Below are 23,383 nucleotides of genomic sequence, written 5' to 3'. Positions count from 1 at the left end.
GTTTTACACTTAGAAATTTAAAAGCACAACATCACTTGTACGAAGCTCAGCTTTAATAACCATAATCATCATCATATTAGAGTTCTCATTTGGAGTAATTTCTGTGTTTTGATACAAAAGGTTGCTCAAGTCACTACACTGACAAATGCCATTTACCTCATAAAAAGTTTCAGAAGAAAAGAAGCTATGAACATCAGCATATCAAGTAAGATTAGGAACAAAAGCTCCATTTCTGTATTTCAAAATTTACTAGAGGAACTAAAAAAAAGAACCTGACATTTATCGGCATGAGACAAAAGACTTAAAAGTCAAGATATGGAACACAACATTCTTAAGAAAGGTACTTGCACATCAAATCCATCCTTTTATAGCACCTCAGTATTTAGTCAATAAAACGAGTTTGAAATCAGTGCTTGCATCAAGAAATCTATCAACAGCATCAAATTTATACTTAAAGATGAAAGGTAACACAAAGGAGAAGACAACAATACATATCCATTTTTTTGTCTGACTCTTCAGTTTCTTTCAGTGCATCTACCTTGTCTTTGATTTTGTCAGCCCTGGTGTCCAGAAGCTGAACTTTGCTTTGCTCCTGGTTGTATTTGCGTGCCCCAGCTCCCGAGGTCACGTTCTTCACTGGTCCTGCCGATGCTGCAATGCCAGTGGAGAGCACGGATGTGCCCAGAGCTGAGACCGCACCGGTGCTGCTGCCATTCAGTGATCCATTCACACCTAGAGATGACAAATTTACAAACTGACATTTAAAATAAATCTGAAGTAACAGGTAACTTCTTTGAAATGCTCCAGTCACCTAACGTTCCATAGACATGCAACAAGATCCTAGATACTTACAAGCTACTTGCCACATATATTAAAATTTGTCATCTAAGTGTCACTCTGATTTGGAGTTATTTTAGTTTAAACATACAGAGCATCCATGATTTAAAGGCCTAACACATACTTGGTATGCATCATCCTTACCTAACAGAACCAATTTTTATTGAACTGTTTAGGAGTGGGAAGAATAAGTAAAGGTCAAATTCCACATCTTTCTGCATGTGCAGAAGTTCAATACGATTACTTCCAGCCATTACCTTTGTCAGTATTACTCCGACTACTTTTTCCTGTAGCTCTTGAGTGGAATGAAGGAGAATCATGATTCTGTGCAGGAGGAGCAAACAATGTGGGAATTCCCAAGAGCGGTGGGAAAAAAGCTGCCCCAGGACGAGAGTGTGTGTCTGCTGTTCGCCACCATTCTGAACCACAAAGGAAATAAAAACAAACTTCAGTTGTTCTAATACTGTATTTAAGTATTTCAGTAACCATATTGCTGTGCCTAATTCAGAGCAGATTTACTCAATCTAGAAGTAAAAACAAAACATTAAGGAACTTCACAATGACATACATTTCTTGACGCAACTCCGGTCTTAAGACATTAAAGCCATGCTGATAAAGATTGCAATGCAGTTTTATTTAAATGCATTCTGAAAATTAATACTTAATAGAAAGCTATATGACACTGATCACCCCAAAGTGAAACTGCTAGTCTTAAGAACTGAATCAGTATTCACCTTTAACATTATTATCTCAGCACTCTTCCTACACTGGAACTACAAAGTAACACAACAGCTTTCAGTCACCTCTGCAATCTGAGTCTTGCAATACTCCTAGGCCTCCACCACAAAACCACATCTGAAGCCGTTCCCCATGAGAACATCTATTAAACAGAGGAACTGCTAGCTACCCAATGGTAACTCTACAGCCACTGCAAGAGGTTTCTATGCTTGAGTTTGACACTGCATTGCAAAAAAAGCTGCCTCTATTTTTTTTCCTGTAACAGCCCTATTCAAATACCCTAGTATTAACTGGTGATCTGCTTCTAACTTCACTATGCGTTATGCCATCTCTCCCACTGGGAGGCTGGAAGACAAGATGAAGATCAGATGTGATGAAGAGCTGTCCTGGTTCCAGCCAGGACAGGGTTAGTTTCTGCAGTCGTTGGGACGGGGCATGGCCAGGACCCAAAGGTTATTCAAGTAAGTCTCACATCACTGGCAGGGGAAAGGGACCCTTCCAGGGAGAAGGGCTCTCTTCCCAGCTGGCGCACCAGGGGCAGAAGTCAGTAATTGTCTATTGTTGGGATGGGCGGGGTTCCAGTTGAATAGTTTGTTTCTTATATCCTCTGTCAGTACTGCTGATGTTAATATTTGTTTTCTTATCTCATCTCTGTTTCCATAAATTGTACTTATCTCGACCTGTGACCTTGGCTTTTTGTGCCTCCAGCCCTCTCCAAGGGCAGGGGTGGTGGTGAGAGGCAGGGGAGAAGAGAGCGGCAATGTGGTCTTAGTGGGAGCACTAAAGCTAGATGAACCAGACTAAAAATTACATGCAAAACATACGCATAGTTAGACCTAGTAAGGATATTGAAGTCAATACAGAAAGGAAAATACGTGAAAAGGAAAATGAACAGAGGAAGTGACCAGAAAAGAGTAAATAGAGAAGTTTTTTGAGCTGCTACATACTGGAAGGTTGGGGAAGGGCAGCACAGAAGAGAGCAGGCAAGTCAGCATATATTCACAGGGTAGGACAAAGTAAGAATATATAATAGGCTAAGATGACAAACAAAAATCAAAGAAATTACACTTTTTTAAAAATAAAAGATTAGAATAGAATTTTTAAAAGGCCTTTACTAAAGTACCAGCTGTGTTTCATAATGAAGAACAAAACTGCCAGTTTAGTACCTTTATTTCATTATTCATCTGCTTCAGTCTTACTGTATTTTGGCAGACCAAGTACATATCCCTATAAATGCAGAGAACCTTAACAGCAGATACAGAATTACATGATGTAATATGCATACAGCAAAAGCAGTAAGGAGAGGTAAATGAGTCACAGAAATCCTCAGGTTAGGACTATACATTCACAGCCATATGGAAATTTACTCCTGCTACATTCTAGGAACCACCAAAGAAACCCATTTTAAGTAGCATGGGCTAATGAATATAGACCAAAAAATTCTTTTGGAGATGAATCTTCAGTGGGGTACTGGAAAATGAAACACTTCATTATTTATTCCAGAAGTGTTTTAGTCAAGAATTTTCTGGCTGATTTTAGAGAAATTAAAATAAATAGTTGAGACCTAACTCTAGGTCTGGAGACATTCCGGTTTCAGTTTCTTGGGGCAGCTACAAACAAACAAATGCAGGATGAAATTGGGGACTTGGAATCCACTCATTACTTATTATCAAGTTGTATCAGATTGGAGAATATACTTTTGCTCATTTTGCTGCAAGAACAGAGTTTTTTCTGAAAACAGAAGAATACCATTAATTTAAGCTGAAAAAACTTCCTATTTACCATATATCACTCAAGAATCAGGCTAACAGAAACAATGTTCTCCAAAAAAAGATCTGTTTATGAACAGTTAAGTGAGAAACAGCAGGGAAGAGTTTACCGTTTCTTGTTCTGTGGATGACGTTTGCATCATTCAGCTGAAATGGGAGTTTCAATCACAAAAATTAGATTCTTGCATGGAGAAATCTTCCATATATATTTCTGATTCAAGGTAAGATATTTCACTCTAGTCAAGATTACCCAAGACTGTGACATTTATCTTTTCCATTTCAAGCTCCATTAGAAGAAACCACTCATCCAAATGTAAAACTACAGTATGGGCTGGGCTTAAAAGATGAGAACAAGATGTACGTTCAAGAAGCTGATTATTACAACTTAATGTGAAAATGGCGCAGAGTTTGCTAGATGAACCCTTTATTTGATCCTCACTCTCAAGGCATCCTTGCAAACGGAATTTTTTTTCCCACATATTAAATAGTAATTTTTAATTAATTTCATTCCTTCAATAAGTAAGTACCTATGTAAAATGTATTCACAGCAAATGAACGCCACTTGGCAAAACAAAAAACCTCACATTTTTCTTGGATGCATCTGTGCAACCTTATTATGTTTGACTTGTAATAATGATTACAAGTGCTGACAAACACTACAATGACATTGCAATATAGACTGGAGTCATTTTTACCACACGTGTTGATTGTGGAGCTCAGTGTCGCGGCTCCAGAGGAAAGGCCGCCTTTCGATACTTCTGCAGTGACCGACGGTGTAGAAGATGCTGGAGTGGAAGCAGCTGTAGTAGAGGAGACTGATGAGGACGTTAACCGCTCTCCAGACTCCATATCTGGAAGAGAGAAGATAAATATCTGTCTTCTGTGGCAGCAAGGGAAACCACACGGGACAGTCTGTGCTGACTGCGTCTCAGGATCTGCACTAAATTCTCAAGAGGTTTCCATGACAGGTACATCCCACTAACAGCACCCATCTGTCAGGGAACTCAGCAGAGCTGCAGAACTGTGGGAATTTGGTACTGCTGTTCAGAGTTACATCACATTTCACCCTGAATGCCTCTACCACACCCTGTGCTCAGGAGCTCCACTTCAGCTCAGGCTGGACAGAGCCAGCCCATCCTGTGCCCCTGTCTTGGCTACATCACATGTTATAGCTGCCCTCTAGGATGGCATCAGCTCCCATTTTCTGCTGCTTCTCATCAGGCAACCTGACAGATGCTGGGCATGACAGATTCCACTATTCTGTCTAACCACATGAGCAGCATTGTGCTGGAGTAGGCAAAAGCCCTGCCTGTGTAATCCTCAACTGCCAGCTTACTCCTCCTTGCAGAACAGCCCTGCTCTTCGCTGCCCTCTGACAGACAACTTTAAACAACCGGTACTGCATGCCAAAATGCCCATATCTAGACTCTTAATTCAAGAAAAGACTCAGCAATTATGGTGAGATAATATAAGAACAAGAACTCCTGTAAGTTGCTAGGAGTTTTTGGTGGTGGTGTTGTTTCCTGGTGAGCTTTTCATACAAAATAAGACATTTATCTGTGCCATGAATTGTCTAAATCCAAAGCCACCAGACTTATCTCATGGAACAAGCATGTGTATTTTAAGAGAAACAGACAGTAACATTATTATTACAAACACTGGAAAAAGTGTTTGGACAATACTCTCAGGGACATCGTGTGGCTGTTGGGGACAGACTTGTGCAGGGCCAGGAGTTAGACTCAGTGATCTTTGTGGGTCCCTTCCAACTCAGCATATTCTGTAAAGCGGTTTCTCAAATACTTAAGAAGTGCAGCCATGCCAATGATGTCTTTTCACAGTGGTAGCAGCATCAACAGACTGTCTGACTCAATCTGCCAGAGCAGCAGATGATGGTGAGTCAAGATCAAGTATAAATAAGGTGGAGAAAAAATTCCAAAGTCCCTGTCCTATTAAAAATGCCATGAGACTAAGCACATTGAACTCTTAACTGGGAAACTTCCAAGAAACCTGTTCCTGTCATGGAGTCTCCCTCATGGACACAGGCAACACCCTTTCTCAGATTTACACCTGAAACCTGAGGGGTAAGAACTGAACCTAAATGAAACAACTAGTAAAATCTCATTCCCAGTGAAAATGAGATTTTGTAAAGCAGAATGCCAAATACACAAGGAAGACACACTCTTCTAAATTCTATTTTAAACAACTTAGAAAACTGGTATGTTAAGCAGCACTTCTAATCCAAAGCTGTATTAAACAGTGACTTCACAAATGCACACTTGAAAGATAGCATAAAACCTGTTACCTGCCTCTCCAGAAAGTAGATCCTTAGTTGTCTCAGACAGTAAAAATTAAATTTAAAAAGCCACAGCAAATACAAAAGCAAAATCAATGGGGAAACACAAAATACTGTGAAGATACACTACGCCCATTTCAACTAAATTGTTCATTCCTTGTCACTAATAGTTTTTATACACTGCAATTTGTATGCATGAAGAAAGTCTCCAGGCTTTGCAGGCTAGCAGAACAAAGTATACTACTTTGGGAAAGTGAATACTGCGAACATGGGAGAATTGCCTACCCTCTGTACCAACTGCAAACAGCCACTCCACTCTCAACAGCACCTAAAGACTTCACTGCTTTTACTCTTTACAGTCCAATTTATCATCAATCAATGTCCAAGGGTGACGTTATGCTTGTGTTCTGTTTATGCTGGATATTATATTCTGCGTCCCCAAGACTGGCTGAGAGCGAAGGCGGGGAGAAGAAGTGCAGATTTTTGTTATCAGAGACTGGACTCCTCTTCCACAGTCTGCGGGAACACTGAAGATGTCTGTGCATGGATGGGGCAGGACACCACGCTCCTTTTGCTTTTTAGTTAGTTAGTTAGTTTAGCTAGCTGAGCCAGTCGGAGCTTTCCCGGGACTGTTTTTCTTTCCCTTTCCTTGCAACCATTCGGACCTGCTCCAGACTGGAACCCAAGGAAACACCAAGAGCTCACACTTTGCAGCCTGCTGGGGCCTTCTCTGCAGCCTTTCCCAGTGCCAGAGGGACTGACACAGAGCAACCACCCACCAGAGACTTTCTGAATTTGTTGTCTCTTCAGAGCAGCAAATGAGTTTTGTTATCCAGAACTGTTCATTTTCTGTGCTGGGGAGTGCTTTGCCTGCTAAATCAACAGGTTTTTTCCACTTGTCTCTGAGGAAATTCTTTCCCGAAACAGCTGGGGGGAGGCCAGATCTTAACCCAGCACAGAGAACACCTGTCCGAGCCATGGGCTGCCTGTTTCTCCAGGAGAGTCCTGTGGGAGACAGTACCAAAGACAGCACATGCACAGCCTTCCCCTAATTCTCTACTCAGGTCAGCTGGCTATGAAGGAGATCAGGCTGGAGTGACAGAACCTGTCTGTCCCAAAGGCCTGCTGGCCGGGCCTGCTCCCCCGGCTTCCTGCGTGTGCGGCCTGTGACCGCACCCATGTGATCTGCCCCATAACCCTCCTGGGCACTGAGGGCAGGCCGACAGGCCTGGGGTTCCTCAGATGTGAACATCTGAAGTATTTTATAAATAAGCATAGTTAGGAACCACCTACAAGCAATCTATACTTGAGTCATAAATAAGACATCCTTGGCAAATCAATACTTTTTAAATACAGAAAAGTAAATATAGCTATACTTGCAAGCTTTTAACTAACATAGGCCATCTGTCTGATCAAATAAGAACTGGGAGAACAGTAATAAGCTGCCCTTTTAAGGCTCTCCTCTCTCTCTCACCCCCACCCTGCTCCTTTTATTTCAGCTTGCAGGGGTCCAAGAAGTCTTTTTGAGAGGGTGCTTTTTCAAACTTTGTTTTAGCTGCTTGTTTAATGTCTCTAATAGAGAACTGGAATATTGGTATTTCAGAACTATTTTGAATGGAAGAAATTTACATTCTTCTCCTAGAGACATACATAGTTTTGATTTCAAACTAAGTTAACCCTTAATTATGTTTAATTACTCTAACCACAGCAGATGGCTAACTCCAAAAGAGATAATCCCCAAAACAGTCATTAGACAGGATCAGCAATAATTACACTATAGACCTAATGCATTCTGTGACTAAAAAGTCCATACCAGTTACAGCAGATCCATATCCTTTTTAACCTCAAGTGAGACATTTGTTTCATTGGAGTTATTTTGTCAGTCAATAGTTATGAACTGCCATGACTGTTTATTAATCTCTCATATTTGTCAAAGACAAAAATCATCAAGTAAAACTAAGAAGAAAATTACTTTTTAAAATTTTCCTGGTGTAGTGATTTATGTCAGTTCCTCCCAATGCTTTGCCTGAAACTCCAGCTATTTTCCCGGAATTTCCTATGGTGAATAATCATCATTAATGCAACTTATGAATGAAAACAGAAAGTAATCTCTTAGTAAAAAGGAACAAAGAGGGGAAGTATGTGAAGCTTTACACAGGAAAAATGTTGTATTTTGGGGGGAAAAAATTACTATTGTTTAGTAAAAATAGAAACACTAAAAAAAAATACTGAAGGAAACAACAGTCAAATGATTTTTCAAATATATCAGGTTGAAATTTCTTTACAGTCAATCACCTATCTATTCTATGCTCAAAACCTTCATGGAAATGTACCCTAATGCAGAAGAGAAACTCTTTTCCTACTCTTATCCTATCAATGTTAGCAGGGATGTGGGAATACTATGAAGTATGCTTTGAAGACATCTAAACACTAAACTCATCTCCAAATTCCAGTTTAACTACTACATTCCCGTGTACTGCTTCCTTTTTTCAATTATTACCTCTAACACAGTGAAAAGAAAAGTTGGGTAAAAATACACTTCAGTTTTTCTCAATGACAAGTGAAATTTGTAAAATTTTGACCCCAAACTATAGAAGAGTCCCACAATGCTGTTCTCTTGCCTTACAGCAAAGTATTTCATTGCATCATAATAACACTGTCAGTCTGCCACTAGTTCTTGTGTCAATGAGTGCTCACTGCCAGAAATATTGCAGGTGATGAAGGGAAGCACATCAGAGCCCAGAACGCACAGTGCAGCACATCACAAATGCAAAATGCAGTGTCCAAAAAGGTCACGCGAGAAGGTGAACGCAGAGCATGGGTGCTAGCTCAGAGGTGACTCAGCAGGCCAAGCAGCACCTGTGCATTCCACACCTTCCACAAGGGCCACAGAACCACGGAGGAGTGGGTTCAAAACAAGCGGTGTGACAAAAACCACCCACAGAACAAGCAAGCATGCTGACCAAACCTCAGGGGAGAAGGAAGTGAGGCACCCACAGGAATGGGTGCAGCTCCTCACACAATGGCCACCAGAGGCTCCTGCTGATGCTCCGTGCTCTGCCGAGCAAGGCCTCCTCACAAACCTTCCAACACACAGTCTACTGCTGCTAGGGTGTTCTACACACTGAGATTTTTAAACTCAAATAAAAGTGCCTATACACTTAGTGAGATCCACTGTCTCAAATATTGTACAAACCAGAAAAGCCAAGTTAACTGATACATGTTGCAAATTTTGCAGAATGTCACTGCAATTATGTCACTTTGAATAATTTGCACTAAGTACTTTATGTAAAATTCTCTGGGGAAAAAAGCCACCATAACAAAACTTCTTTTATTCAATCAACAACCACAATAAAACCTTTTTGAACTCTCCGTGGGGCCCTGGGGCTGGAGGCAGGGTCAGCACCTGCCCTCCCTGCGCAGCACAAACAGCCGATCCTTCGGCCACTGCTGCCTCCCACACTGCCCTTCCCCAGGCAGCCCGGCACTGCAGCTCCGCCAGCTCCCATCAGGGCTGCTCTACCTGCTCGGCAGGAAGAAGTGCTGTAAATTAAGCTGAAGCTCGAGCCAACAAGGTCAGCTGTGAGGCACCAAGCTTTGAGAGTGTCTTCAGAGGTAGAATATGCAAAAGGATTACAAATAGCAAGGGAAACCTTTTCAAAACACCCAGAGCAGGGGCACTAGAAGGCGGCTGGACAGCAAGGAAGCCTGCTGGAAGACAATATATTTATGTTTTGCTGGTCCCCAGACTAGGACATTTCATAGACATAGTCAATATTAAACACTACTTAAATTATCTGGAATATCATATTATATAAATTTTATATATTAACAGCAGCAATTCAGTATTTTGTTAAAAAAATCAATAGAATCTTGTTCTGTAAGAGACATTAGGATAGGACAGTACTCCACTTTATTTGGCTTCCAAATTAAATACCAGTAATTAAAGGGCTTGTAAGGGAGGCAGCATTTGTACAAAACCTATGGCTATCCTGTGAATCCTTTATCTATCAGTCAGTGTTCTCAAGACGAAAAGGTCATAGTTTCAGAGAGAATGGCACTCATTCCTCAGCAATCCTCAGAATATAGCACAAGTATTTGGAGGGGAAAACAGTTCAAATCAATGGCTTCCAAACACCACGTCTTCACCACCCCGCAAGAAGAGAACCCTTTTAAAAAGTAATATACGTTCAATCCCTCTTCCTTTCTTCCCCATGGCATTTTTACTGCCTTGTTCTCCTTAAAACAGACCTGTACCTACATGCTCTATCCACTCCGGTGTCCACACCCTTTTCTCTATAGCTAACAACTCATGTGAACTAATAGGTCAAGTATGTCCAAAAACCTCTTTCTACCTCAAGCTGAAGGAACACTGTTCCTCACCTACTTATTTTTCTCACAGAGTGAACAAAACAGATTTCTCATATATGCTGTGTACTTTACAAGTTTTTTTAATAACAGCTGTTTAATTCAATGTCTTATTTACCCATCTATTATAAAAAAAATCTCTTTTTTTTAACAGAATCATAGTTTTTCTCCATGTTTCATTTTTGGTTCCAGTTTCTGTTAACACAGTGGATATATTGTGTTACTAAATGAAATTGTACATCCTTTTATTTGCATGTAAAATACGATAACAGAATAAGTGGACTTTTGAAGAGCAACAACTATTTTGGTTAGGAATTCATTACAAGGTTTTTCATGATCTAGTTTATAAAAGGAGAAAAAAAGTCTTTGGTACCAAGAACACAATATTATTTTACTACTGATTTAAATTAGAACTGCAAAATTTAATTTAGCACTTTTCTAAACTTCCACAAAATGACCAAGAACACAAACTGGTATTATATGCTATAGAACGCCAGTAACATTCATCATGGTACATACAGCACTACTGCAAATGCTATGCCATTTATACTAGCACAACACAAGAACAACCTTAAGAAGAATAAAAAAATTGTAGACCCATGTAGCAAGAGACCACAAACACTCTGAAACCATTGTTTGACAACAAGAAATCTGTTAGACTGATAGTCTTGAGAAAAATAAGAGCACACCTGGGTACTGAGTGACAGCTCACACTCACCTGGTCCTCAGCAGCAAGGGCCAAGAAACTACTTAAAGTGAAAATAACACATCAACTCTAATAAAGATAGAAACAGTACTCACATGATCATATAAGGCTGACAAAATGGCTGTTTTGCTTTATTTGAAGACTAAGTTTGTTAGACAGGAAAACAGTTCTGGAAGTGATAAAAATATTATGAAAACACCAATACTTTAGAATTTGCGTGAAACACACATTCTAGGTCACTGCATTTGTCCAGTGAGTATTCATCAGAATTTTTCATAAAGTTAATACTAGTTTGCTGAAACCTAAATAGACTTCAATGGTTTAGGGTTTTTTAAGTTCATGAAAATCAGGATTTTGCTCATCACTACTGCCAGATAAGCATTACAAGAAGCATCAGTTGTCTGAGAATTAAAAAAAAAAAAATTTGCTATTCTATATATTCTCTTTGCATTCTTCAATCTACAAACATTTCAAACGATTAACCCAGGGAAGGCCAGGAGGGGCGGGGGGGGAAGGAGGGGAAGGAAGCACAGGAGAGAAGCACTGAACACTTGGCATTACCGGAGAATAGATAAAGAACACAAACAGCTTACTGTGGAGAGGGGTTTAATCAGGAAGTAGCCATTATCCTGTCGCTACAGAGCAGTGACAGCACTCCAAAACAAGCCGAGGGTTTGGTCTTGGAGGTTTTTGTTGTTTGCTTTCTTTTTCAGTCAAGAAGGAAGAAAGCACACATGCTATCATGTCCGAGTTCGCTGAGCCCAAAGGTCGCCAGATGCCTATTGTCAAAAGCTATCCTGAAAATGAAATCCAAGCAAGCATTGACAAAGCTGTATTTAAGGAAGCATCTAAAATCTACCACAAGCTCCCTCTGTGTTACACACAAAACATGGCTGTCTTATTCAGAGATTAGCAATTATTGTAATGAGATACTGTCGGAGAGGGTCAAACAGCGCTTCCTGCAGTTTACACATCTTGATTTCCTGGTAAACAAACTGAAAGGCAGGTGGAGCACTTGGATCACCAGTAACACAGCTGCTCACGGACCAAAACCAGCTCAGGAAAAGTATGCAGCTTTATCTGCACTTTAATTACATGAGGAGAAAAAATAGCAGAAAAACATAAAATCAACTGAACTGTAAAGGAAAGTTTTCCCACAGTGTTACATAAGCATCAATGCCAGGCTGCATTGTTTTCTCGTTTATGCCAAACCCAAGGAAAATATCTCTATTTTTATGTAAATTATGCCTATCTACACACACACACACACACACAAACACTCTCTCTGTCTCCAGAACCAACTGCTCTCCAAGTTGTTTTGGTAAGTAAAAGTGCTACGAAACTATACCCTGAAACAACCCTGGAAAAATTTGAAACTAAGAAAAACAAACTCTAATGACTGCATGTGAATTTAAGCACAATTAAATCTACTAACAAAATGCAGAAATCCTAAAAATTAATTAACACTATTTTAAAAGAAAAACAATTCGAATTACTTTTCTTGAAACTGCTAAAAACTTTTCCTCTACAAATCAAATAATCGCATATGGACTAAACATATGGCAATGCCTCAGTGAGAAGAGATTACAGGTTGTTCCCTACCTATAATCATTCCAAAAACTAATTTCCACAAGCTTCAGTTTAAAAACTGTATTTTCATGGTGGAACTGAAGAGGGTCCTAGGTTACTATGAAAATTAAAAGGGGAAAAAAAAAGACAAAGCAATCCCCAACAAATAAATAAGAACACTCGCCACCTAAAAAAACCCTTGACTAACAGAAATAAAGCTCACTTCTCCTAAGCAATTAGAATAAAGTATTTGGCCCAAAAACAGAATACAGAATTTCTGCAAGAGATCAATATAGCTAACTTATTAGGCAATCTGTTTATACAAGTGAAACTGTTACAGTGACCGAAAATAACAGCACAAGCGCCTGAACCACAACATGTAATCCAAGAAAAATCATTTGTATGGCAGTAGAGAGATGCAGAGATACTAGGGGCTGGGGGGCAGCGGATCAACCAATGAATTCTTCCCTCTCAGAAATCTAGCAGCATCAAAGACAACCTGGGGAACACACCAAACCAGCATGTCTGAAAAAACAAATCAAGAAACAAGACACCAAAAAAGTTTCTAAAAACAATGTTAGAAATACCTGGCAGCCATTTTTCACAATTATGAAAGAAAGAAAGAAAGGAAACTCATGAAAAAAATACAGAAAGCATTACTGGAAAGATCAAGAAATATGAAGGGGTTCATCTGCATCAGCAAACACTGACAGTGAAAATGCAGCCTCTGCCAATGAAGGAGTGATTCCATAATCACAATCTCCCAAACAGCCAAAGATACATTAAGAGGGATCTTTACAATCAAAACAACACACCAAGACGAATTTTGCAGGCTGTGATTGTTACAGACCTAACTAGTGCAGCCACAATTTCCTCATCAGACACTTGCATATTAACTCATTGCCTTAAGTTAAACTACACCAAAACTTCAACATTTCATTCACACGATTTTTTTGTTTCCTGTCTTACAAAAAAGTAGTTCTGTCTCACCGTGTGCAGGTTTTCTGAAGAGAACAGTAGAATTCCAAAACATCAAATGAGAAAAGCCTTTGCAAAAACAAAGACTATCAGCAGCACTCTTCAGAGTAGTCTTAAAATAGTTTTAAAAAGCAATATATATTGTATTTAATTGGGGTAGTTTGGTACTAGTATCACTGCAAACAAACTTCCACTGCAAGATTTAGGAGACCATGATCTGAATCCTCAATCTGCTAATATCAGAAATTTGCATGCTAAAATACAGCTACGATTAATTTGGTTCTTGCATGACTCCAGGAGAATCACACAGAATAGTTCCACGTGTTAAAGTAATAGCTCATAAACTATGATTTTTTAAAATTGTTTCAATCCATATTGCTTATAATGTGAAAAATACTTAGTGTGGAACAGCTGTTTAACACTGCCAGAGCAATGAAGGAGAGAGAAACAAAAACATGCCACTGGAAGCAGCAAAGGTCCATACTTCTTTTCCAAATCCAAGGCTCAATCAGACCTTAGTCCAGTAACAGTCAGTGAAATATTAAAGTGCAGATCTAGTTTCTATCACTGTAGCCATCAGAGAAGCTAAATACACTGAACTATAACACACTGCCTCTATGTTAGTCAGCAAGAGAACAACAAAGATTCAGCAATTGTTCTCAGACACAAGTGTTACAGGCTACCAAAACAGTGGTGGGTCAAACACCTCAGCTTCATGAAAAAAATTACATTTATAAAACTGACCTAATATGATATAATAAATCTACTACTCCAGCTGTATCTCAAATACTCATCAGCCCCTGCCCTCATGAAATGGCATGGCCTCAAAATGTGGAGTTACTGTCTTTGTGAAAGATTTCCTTTTCTTAAGAGTATCACTTTCTATATAGCAAATTCTAAGTACAGGTATTGAATACAACTCTAGCTATGGGTATGATTAGGTAAACTACATCAAATGAAAAAATTAAAATCTTTACAGAATAATACATATGATAACATTAAGTAAAATACTGAAGGGCTCCCTCACTGAGATTTCAAACACTGTTCTTGGGAATTAAATCTATGGTCATAAAGAAATTACAAAATCCTGAAAACTTCATCTACTAGATTTCAGTCTATCTAGAACTACCTATATTCATTGAGGTAGCTCAATTCCACAGGTTTTGATTTGGAAGGTCCCAGTTTACCCTGTGATAAAGAAATATAAAAGCAGTTAAGCCATAAATGTTGCTTACATGCACTTGAGAAGAACATGTAATCCCTATGGAACCTGCAGTGAATGCTAACAAAGCCAGAGATCTACATTTCGCATCATAACTTGATCAAACTTCAAAATTGTTGCAAAAACCACATGTTCATACCAGAAATACTTGCTCAAAATAGCAAACATTTATGAATACAGGCCCAATACCTGAATCCAGTGTCATCTGTGAACACAACCTGCATCAATGGTGTTGGAGAGCATAAACTTCCTTCAGTTTAATAAATCAATATGCTTATTTATAAAAGTTTTAGATGCAGTATTAAGTCTACCTTTTGCTTCTAGCTATTTTAGCTGGAATACTCTGACACTAACCTCATGGACCAATAAGGAGGACACAAAAGGGGTAATTCATTACTTAAGGAATAACAGTGATTCTAAATAATCTTTTTATTCAAGAAAAATCTAACAAGCTAATACAAGTGACCTCCAACTAAACTACAAAAGATTGGCAGGAGGATAGAAGTGTCCACAAAGGATAGGCCCAACAACCAACTTTCTTCCCCTCATTCAGCCTGAAACAGAAGTCTCAACCACCATTTATTCCTCAGAGACCTTCATGCAATGGCACACCAAAGCAAGTCCTACTTGCATCCCTGTAAATTCAGACTCTGACAACATTTACAAGACTTGGTAGCATTTTTTCCCTACATATGCTACTGTACAGAGCCCACTCTTGAGTTCCACTCTTACACTGAGTACCACTAGTACTCATTGGATTGGTCTAAAGCTTGGCCCCCAAACTGAAAACAAAGATGCATCACAAGGGACGGATTACCTTACTTCAAATAGTTTCTCACCACGAAAAACAACTACATCAACCAATCATCAAAACACATCAGCTGACAGTAAGGAATCTGCATCCTTGTAATAGTGGTTATTTCCCTTACCAAAGCCAAGGGAAAGAGGTGCCCTTTCCCAAGGAGAACACAGGCAACAATCCTTCCTGTGTTCTACCTCCTACATATCCCAGTCACATTTATGGGTCATATTGCTCACAATTTGGCTTTATTTTAAAGGCCCTTTGGTCCTCATTGAATTGTTTATAAAATGCATGAACACTGCACCTGTCAATTTGATCCTGAAACAGTATCTCAGATTTGAAATGAACACAGTAGCTGCCAGTGAACATCACTCAGAAAGAGCCACATTCTACCCTTGCTATATACACCTCTACCAAAACCCTAGTAAGTACAGAATTGTCTCAGTGCACGTAAGAAGCCACACAGAAACCCAGAAAACTACCTTATTCTTTGCATTACCTCAGTGCCCAAAATCATTCTTCATGCAAGCTCACTACCTAAAACTCATCACAGAACTAAAAAAAACCCCAAACTATCACTCACTTAGCGGCATTTCAATCATTTGCCACTAGATTTCAACCCCACAAAATATATATACATGGAATAAATACTCAAAGAGCACAGAAAAAAACCCTGAATTTCAGTGCATTTTCATTTTCCTGTATCAAAGCTTTCTCGAATACTCCTTTTCATTCTTAGCATTACTAAATGGTTTTAACTAGCAACTTGAAAAAAACAAACTAAAAAAACCCCAAACGAAACCATATCAGGATGTCAAGGAACACACTGTCCTATGTACCAAATAATGTAATTTCATTATAAAGTTGATACATCTTACCATAAAGTTTTGCTAATATTTTTCAATGTAATCTATTAAAATTTAGACATTTGAGTTTTATGAGATTTGACACCAAGATGAGGTTTATTTCCATGTTCTGCATACACTACTATCATCCATTTTGAAAAGCATTACAGAAACCAATATTCTTAATTTTATTTACATGTATGTACTTGGGGGGATAAATTAAGTATTAATTGCTATTTGGTCAAACAAGATTTTGGATAAAAGATCACATAGGTAGAGAAATGCACATAGAAGTAGAGTTAAACTGCTATTTTCCATAAAAATAACCATTAATTTACCACATTATTGGAAATTTGAAAATAAATTACTTTGAAACTATATTTCAGAAGTTTTTAAAGCTTGGAACAATAATAAAAATATTCTTTATCTATCATCAAAGTACACATACACACACACAGACACTCTGAGAATACAATATTCATTTTGCTGCAGAAGAACAGACATTGCATAACAATGAGATTTGCTAATGAAATCAGCCATCAACCTGGAATACATTTGTATTAAACCAAGACCTCAGTGTCATTTTCTTTTTGCATCATTTGTTCTCTCATTTTTCGACCTTTCAAGTATTCTATCCTCTTGGTTTCAGTGCTTCAAGTACATCAATACTGCACAATATTTGAACACTGTATGTATAACACCTATTATTTTACAAAATTTCTTTCTCTGCTTACTACTAAATGTAGATTCCAATTGCACAGCTTCTATCAGCATTGCGAATGTAGCCTTGAAAGAAAAATCAACGGGTACTATAGAAACAAAGGAGTTTTATTTCCTCTGTAAAACTGCAGGAACATCTAATAAAAACTGGCTGTCATTTGGAACAAACTATACTTTCATAGCTCAAGTTACACACCCCTTGATACAAGAATTTAACAGAACACCACATTTTAGAAAAACAGCCTCTCTATTTATCTAAGGATTAAACAGGACAGAATTAAGCATCATTACATGAATACAGGTGTATTTTCTTTGCCTGAACATGCAAGACCATAATGAAGAAAACCTAAAACAATCCAGCAAGCTCAGTGACAATATGTTAAAGTATGCTCTATATATAACAGGTACATAAAACACTTTACTGAAAAAGAGATGAATACAGACTGGAATTATTTATCCTACTCCTCTGAGGTGACTATAAAAAATTAAAAATTACAAATGTATTTTAAAAGACATTTTTCTCTCATTATACCAATATTATATTTTGGTTTTGCAGGTTATAGGCTGTCTTATACTTCATAGATAAAAAGCAATCTATTTGCACCCCTAGCTCCAAAAGTATTAAACCCATGTTTTGAAATCACCCCAAAACTATTGAAACAAGAATACAGCGCACTAATTTCTTCTACTGTTCTCATTTTACAGATTTTTTTTTCTATTGAATTAATACAAATAACACATTGTGACCATATGGTACTATCAAGTTAGTATTATGTTGATAAGCTCCAAAGTCATACAAAAACCTAATACAAAACAATAGGGAACAAATGTTTGTGGACCTGTTTGGTAGGGTTGGCTTTTTTCTGCAGAGGTGGGTGAGAGAGGGGGGTCACACATTACATGGTGCTTGCTTGGGTGAGCATGAGTGTTCTTCTCTTTTTTTTTTTTTAAATTAACACTACAAAACCGTAACTCCATGAAAAGGAAAGGGCAAATAATTACTTACTCTAGTATACAAAAATTGCTCACAACTATCATGGAATAAATGGAAGCAATTTGTAATTTATTTTATCTGGGGGATGTAAGGAAGCCATTCAGGCATTCTATAGTTACAACAGCCATCCCAACATCAAAAAAGTCCAAAAGAAAGTTTCACTTCTTTTATGCCACTTTTTAAAGTGGCATAAAACACCACTGAAAAAATAGAGGACAAAAATAATTGCATGTCAGAATATGGACTTAAGCAACACTGGAGCAAGTTGTATCAAATGGTCTCTATACGGCCCAGGAATACTACCAAGATATTGGACATAATGAACTAGGTAAGTAACTGAAAGCACAAAAATTTCCATAATCTGTCTTTGTATGAGCTCCACTGCTAAGTTAACAAGCACCAATGTCATTAAGAGCCTTTGAAAGCTGAAGGCATAAAACACATGGCCTTATTTTTTCTTCCATTTTCCTCGGTTTTAATGATATGTGGCTACGGGATACAAACATCCTGTCTATGTCATATGAAGAGGTCCTACTCTCATTCACACATTACCACGTCCCAAAAAAAAGATGTATGAAGGCTATCATACACTATCAAAAACGCTTCTCTCAATTATGAAGCATTTATCCTTCTGCAATAAAGCCATCCACATTAGATCTCAAAACAACTGAAGCTGAAGAGACACAGGAGGCATGATTAAATTAAACACAAGGACTATATGACCTCTAGGCTCTGAAATAACGAAGTTCTAATGCAACAACCCTGACCCCTGAAAGTGATAGGTCGTTTTCTCCTGTGATTGCTTTCTGAAACTCTAACAATTGTAAAGTAGGCTAAAGAGTATGGCTGGCAGATGATAGCTGAGAAAAGCTTGCACTTTTAACAATGACTTACTGCCACGTCATATAGATCAACAGTCCAATTGAGCATCTTCTACGAGATCTTAGAGGCGCTTGAAGCCACACACTACAGCAACTGACATCACAGGCTTTATTAGGGATCAATCTAGTGGATATGAAAGGTAAGAATATAGAAACTGCGAAATGATATAGTCTTAATTCAAATGAGAATGACAAGATGTGCAAATTTACAGTACATGTGAAATATGTGATTCTGGTACATCACTGTTGACACTAGGCAATCATGCATATACCTTAAGCACACAACATAAAACTTCACAACTCACACAACTTGGCATAAATTTCACAGGCATGAGAACACAGAAACCAGTTATTCTACTAATGAAAGTGAACCCTTATTTTAAAAGTATTGACAAGAATATAAATGAAATTGTATCAACATCACACAGAATAAGATAATGCCAAGTGCATGCTAAAACATACTTGAATTTTTATCAATAAGAAAAAGCATTAATCCAGAAATTTATTTATTTGTATTTATTCTCTCTGAACTCCAAATAGGAAGCTACTTCAGTATATAGTCTAAAATTCTATAAATTGCTGCAATAAATCACAGATAGAGATACTCAGAGTACAAGCATATTCCAAAATTTAACACTGTCCATTTTACAGTGTTTCAAATATTCCAGAGAATATTCATAAATATATACACGCTGACATACAGAATACACACATACACATACCCAGTTTGCATATACAGGTTTTGTGTTGTGCTTTCCTCATACTCATATGCATGCACACTAACACCTACACTTTCAGCAGTACACAGTGCTTAGTTAAATGCTATTACTAGCACTTCAATGCAGAAATTGTAAGCATGCTTCAAAGCTTACTTTTAAATACCTAGCAATAAAGCAGGCTTATGCTTTTTTCACAATGAAATACTACAAATTGTACTGAATTACAATGACTACCATTTATCTACTTTTAGGGAGTAAAACTAGGGGACAATTTATTAAAGCACAGGAAGAACTCCTGAACATTGGAAGGTCACGGGCTATGTGCTGAGCTGCTAAGCAAAAGTGTCTATGATGTTGCAGAGCTGCCATTTTTCTTCCTTGACAAAGCCTCCATCTGCCACAGAGCCATTTACAGCCTCAGAGTCAGAATATCAATGATTTCCAACCATTCCGCAAGTATGCTTTCACCTTGACATCACCTCTGTAAAATATCTAAAGCAGATAATACATATAACCCTCAACTATCTCTAAGCCCATGCTTTATTAAATTGATATGCATTTAAGGTGTACTCTAATACATAATTTCTTTACTTCCTCTGAATTGCGCAAGAATATGAAAACTAAATTGTATACGTCCTTTTCCCTGTTGTGTTTGCCCTAAAGAAATTACCTTTGAAAAATCTAAAAAGAAAACCTTTGACTATTGACAAAACATGTAAAAATTCATTAGAAAACATCTGTATTTACATAATGTACATGCACACCATCACAATTTACTTTATTCTTTCCCTTATAAACAAAACACGCCTGGTAAGATACCTACTACACAGAATAAACTATCACAGCCCCACTGAAACTAGCAAAACTACTTTCAGCTCTTGATGCATAGACCATCTGATTTTTTTAAAAAAATCCAGATTAAAGATAGGTCAGAAGAGGAAAGAGAATCTTGACTTACTAAAAGAATACCTAATGAATTAGGTCCTCATACAAAACAGATTATACCTGGATCAATAAAACGAATCAGGTACACATATATATATTGTTAAGCATTAACACATATATACGCACACATACATGCACATGTACGCTCTCTGTCAAGTACAAGAATGCATATTCCATCAGGCTCATTACAACGTGACTTCAATGCAGGCATTCATAGATAGCAACTTCTGGAGTCTCAAAATGCAGACGAATGTCAGTACTCTAGACTAATTTTAAAACGAACAAAGTTGCAGCTTGATTTCATAGAGAAACTGGACCACAGAATAAATAATTTTGTATTACAACTATGTATGTAATCACATATGATAGCCAGAACTTCAAATACTGCCATACAAACCGTCCAGATGCTAAGTATACAGGAGCAAAATATCCGAACACTAGATGAAGCTTGTAAGCATCTTTATGAAAAATTTACTTCATAACACCTGTAAAGTACCTATTTTACAATCTCAACTTTTGAAGAATCAAATGTAAAATTATCAATGGTAGTCTGGGTAAATAGCAAAAAAAACCCCACATGCAATACGCCTCCCTCCTTGAACTCATAACCCTTACAAAGACCAGGCTTTTTGGAAGTTTTCCTTGTGTGAATTAGTCAACTCCTACTAAAACAAGCTTTCTAGTTGAAACAGGAACACAATACTCAAGATGAGTCATCAGCAAGAAAACTCCTGAAGACTTAGATTGAAAGAAGAAGGTGACAACAATTTACATATGGAAAAATATCTTTTCAATAGTCAACTAGAAATGTCTTCTTAACCTGAACATCTAAATTTCAGAGCTACTGTATAATAAGACTGAAATTCAGTAAGAAAAAATATTTCTCATTTCCCATAAGTGGACAAAGCTTTATTTTTAAATGCTAGCAACATTTCCTTCTGTAAGAAAGCCAAAGCAAACAAAGTGAAAACTCCAATCTAATCATATGTACTTGGAAAGATTTCTGAACATTTAAACTTTAGAAGGAACTGTGAACAACAAAAACACTTTCTTGTGCAAACAGAATGTTGCTATTGCAAAGATAAATCAGCTGTCTAAACAACACGGTGATAGAACCAAAAACTGAATTTACATCTGAGCTCCTCCAGTTGTCATCTGTACAGTAAAGTTTAACAAACCATTTATTCCTCCTAACAGTGGATTTACAATACTAATTTAGAATCTGCCCCTCAGCAGATAACCATTATTAAATCTGGTTTGCAGCAGAAGCATTAACAAAGTTGGGAGTAAGCCTTACAGAAACTGTCAGTAAAGGGGCTTTGTGCTTTGTTTTGATTTTTTAACTGCCTTCCTATTACAACTCACAACACATCAAATGTAGACTATTACTTTAAAATAAAACTGTAATAAAAAATAGGTGTTCCACAGATAAATATGCAGTTCATTAACTCTTTCCTTGAAACTTTCAGTCCTTTTGTAGTTTTACTTTTGTAATTTTAGTTGTTTGATCTAGCGTGGTGTTTTACCCAAAAAAGGCATCTAAATACATAGAAGGATATACAAGTACACACTTGTATATACACACTAACCACATTTGCAGACAACATACAGCAATAAACTACTTCCAATTTTTTATAAGATGATTTTCTAAAAATAATTACATAAAAACAAGTAGAAAAAAGGTACAATTGTCCTGCATTTCATTTACGCTCAATATAATTACTGCAAGCACATGAAACTGTTACAATCATATTATCTTTAGTTTCTTCGTCAATGATAATTGTTAGTATACTAAAGTGAAGATGTAATTAGATCTCCAGCTGTTACACGTGTATGAAGAAAGCAAATTCTCATGTTCTGCGGGGCATGTTTTGGAAGCTTTTAAATTTTTCGGCTAAGTGTATATCCATCTACACAGTTAAAAAAACCCCAAAGTGCTACTTTTCAAACATTCTTACCACAAACCATGAACAGCCTCCTCTTCTAGTCTCAGACTGATTCTGTTTAGAAGGGACCATAAAGCCCATCCAGTCTCACCCTGCCACGGGCACGATCACCTCCCACTGTCCCAGCTGCTCCCAGCGCTGCCCAGCCTGGCCTTGGGCACTGCCAGGGGTCCAGGGGCTGCTCTGGCAATCCCAGCCCAGGCAGGAATTCCCAGTTCCCAGTGTCCCACCCATCCCTGCCCTCTGGCACTGGGAGCCATTCCCTGGCTCCTGTCCCTCCATCCCTGTCCCCAGCCCCTCTCAGCTCTCCTGGAGCCCCTTCAGGCCCTGGAATGTTCTGGAAGCTCTCCCTGGCTCCTTCCCTTCTCCAGGGGAGCATTCCCAGCTCTGCCAGCCTGGCCCCAGAGCAGAGGGGCTCCAGCCCTCAGATCACTGTTGTGGCCTCCTCTAGACCTACTTTAGCAACTTCACATTTTCCTTGTACTGTAGGCACCAGAATTGTTTTGGGGTAATACAAAAACAGAGACACTTTTTCCATAACCAAATGGACATTTCCAGAAATTCTCTGCATCTTTTTGAGTAATTACATGATGTAAAAAGGCAAATATAGCTATATATGTAGATGCTTAAGTTAACTTTTGATGAGAAGGGGAACAGTTGTGGAGAGGGAGCTACTGATACCAATTCAAACTGCCATAAAACAATACAACTACTTCTATTAACCCGAAATGTCCAAATTTTTCTTCTTTTTTCCTCCCTACTTCTCTGTAAAGTGTGTTCCAGCTCATTATCAACAGTTTGCAAGGTTTAAATTTTGCTAAAACTAAAGCAGTTTAAATTCTTTCAAATTCTTGTATAAATATCCAGATTGCCCTCAAAATCCTAGTGTATGTTCTCTTCACCTATATTACAAATATGCTTCTTGAATATGAACTATCCTTCTGGAACAGACAGAAATAAACTACATTCCAGATGAGGCCTTACCAGGAGTTCCCAATGCAACAAAATCATCTAAGAGAAACACTACAGTCACTGCACAAAAGCCTCCCAT

The 23,383-nt window shown here is 38.0% G+C and overlaps 1 protein-coding gene across 15 annotated transcripts in view; it reads right to left on the bottom strand.

Annotated features, from left to right (window-relative positions):
* BAZ2B (bromodomain adjacent to zinc finger domain 2B) overlaps positions 1-23,383 on the bottom strand; it is an 86,493-nt gene that overhangs the window by 46,907 nt on the left and 16,203 nt on the right. For 14 of the 15 annotated variants that reach the window (XM_074547713.1, XM_074547715.1, XM_074547717.1 and 11 more), the window contains exons 2-4: positions 4,040-4,195; positions 1,095-1,256; positions 539-732 (exon numbers count right to left, since the gene is read on the bottom strand). In XM_074547713.1, the coding sequence (XP_074403814.1) occupies positions 539-732; positions 1,095-1,256; positions 4,040-4,193 (510 nt within the window). In that variant the 5' untranslated portion in view covers positions 4,194-4,195. Of the gene's footprint in view, positions 1-538; positions 733-1,094; positions 1,257-4,039; positions 4,196-11,304; positions 11,509-23,383 lie in introns of all 15 variants that reach the window. The other variant, XM_074547706.1, reaches the window with a different exon arrangement.

Source organism: Zonotrichia albicollis, chromosome 10 (assembly GCF_047830755.1).
Source record: "Zonotrichia albicollis isolate bZonAlb1 chromosome 10, bZonAlb1.hap1, whole genome shotgun sequence".
Taxonomy (NCBI): domain Eukaryota; kingdom Metazoa; phylum Chordata; class Aves; order Passeriformes; family Passerellidae; genus Zonotrichia; species Zonotrichia albicollis.
The sequence above is the reverse complement of the archived record's forward strand: the minus strand, read 5'-3'. Positions and strand labels throughout refer to the sequence as shown.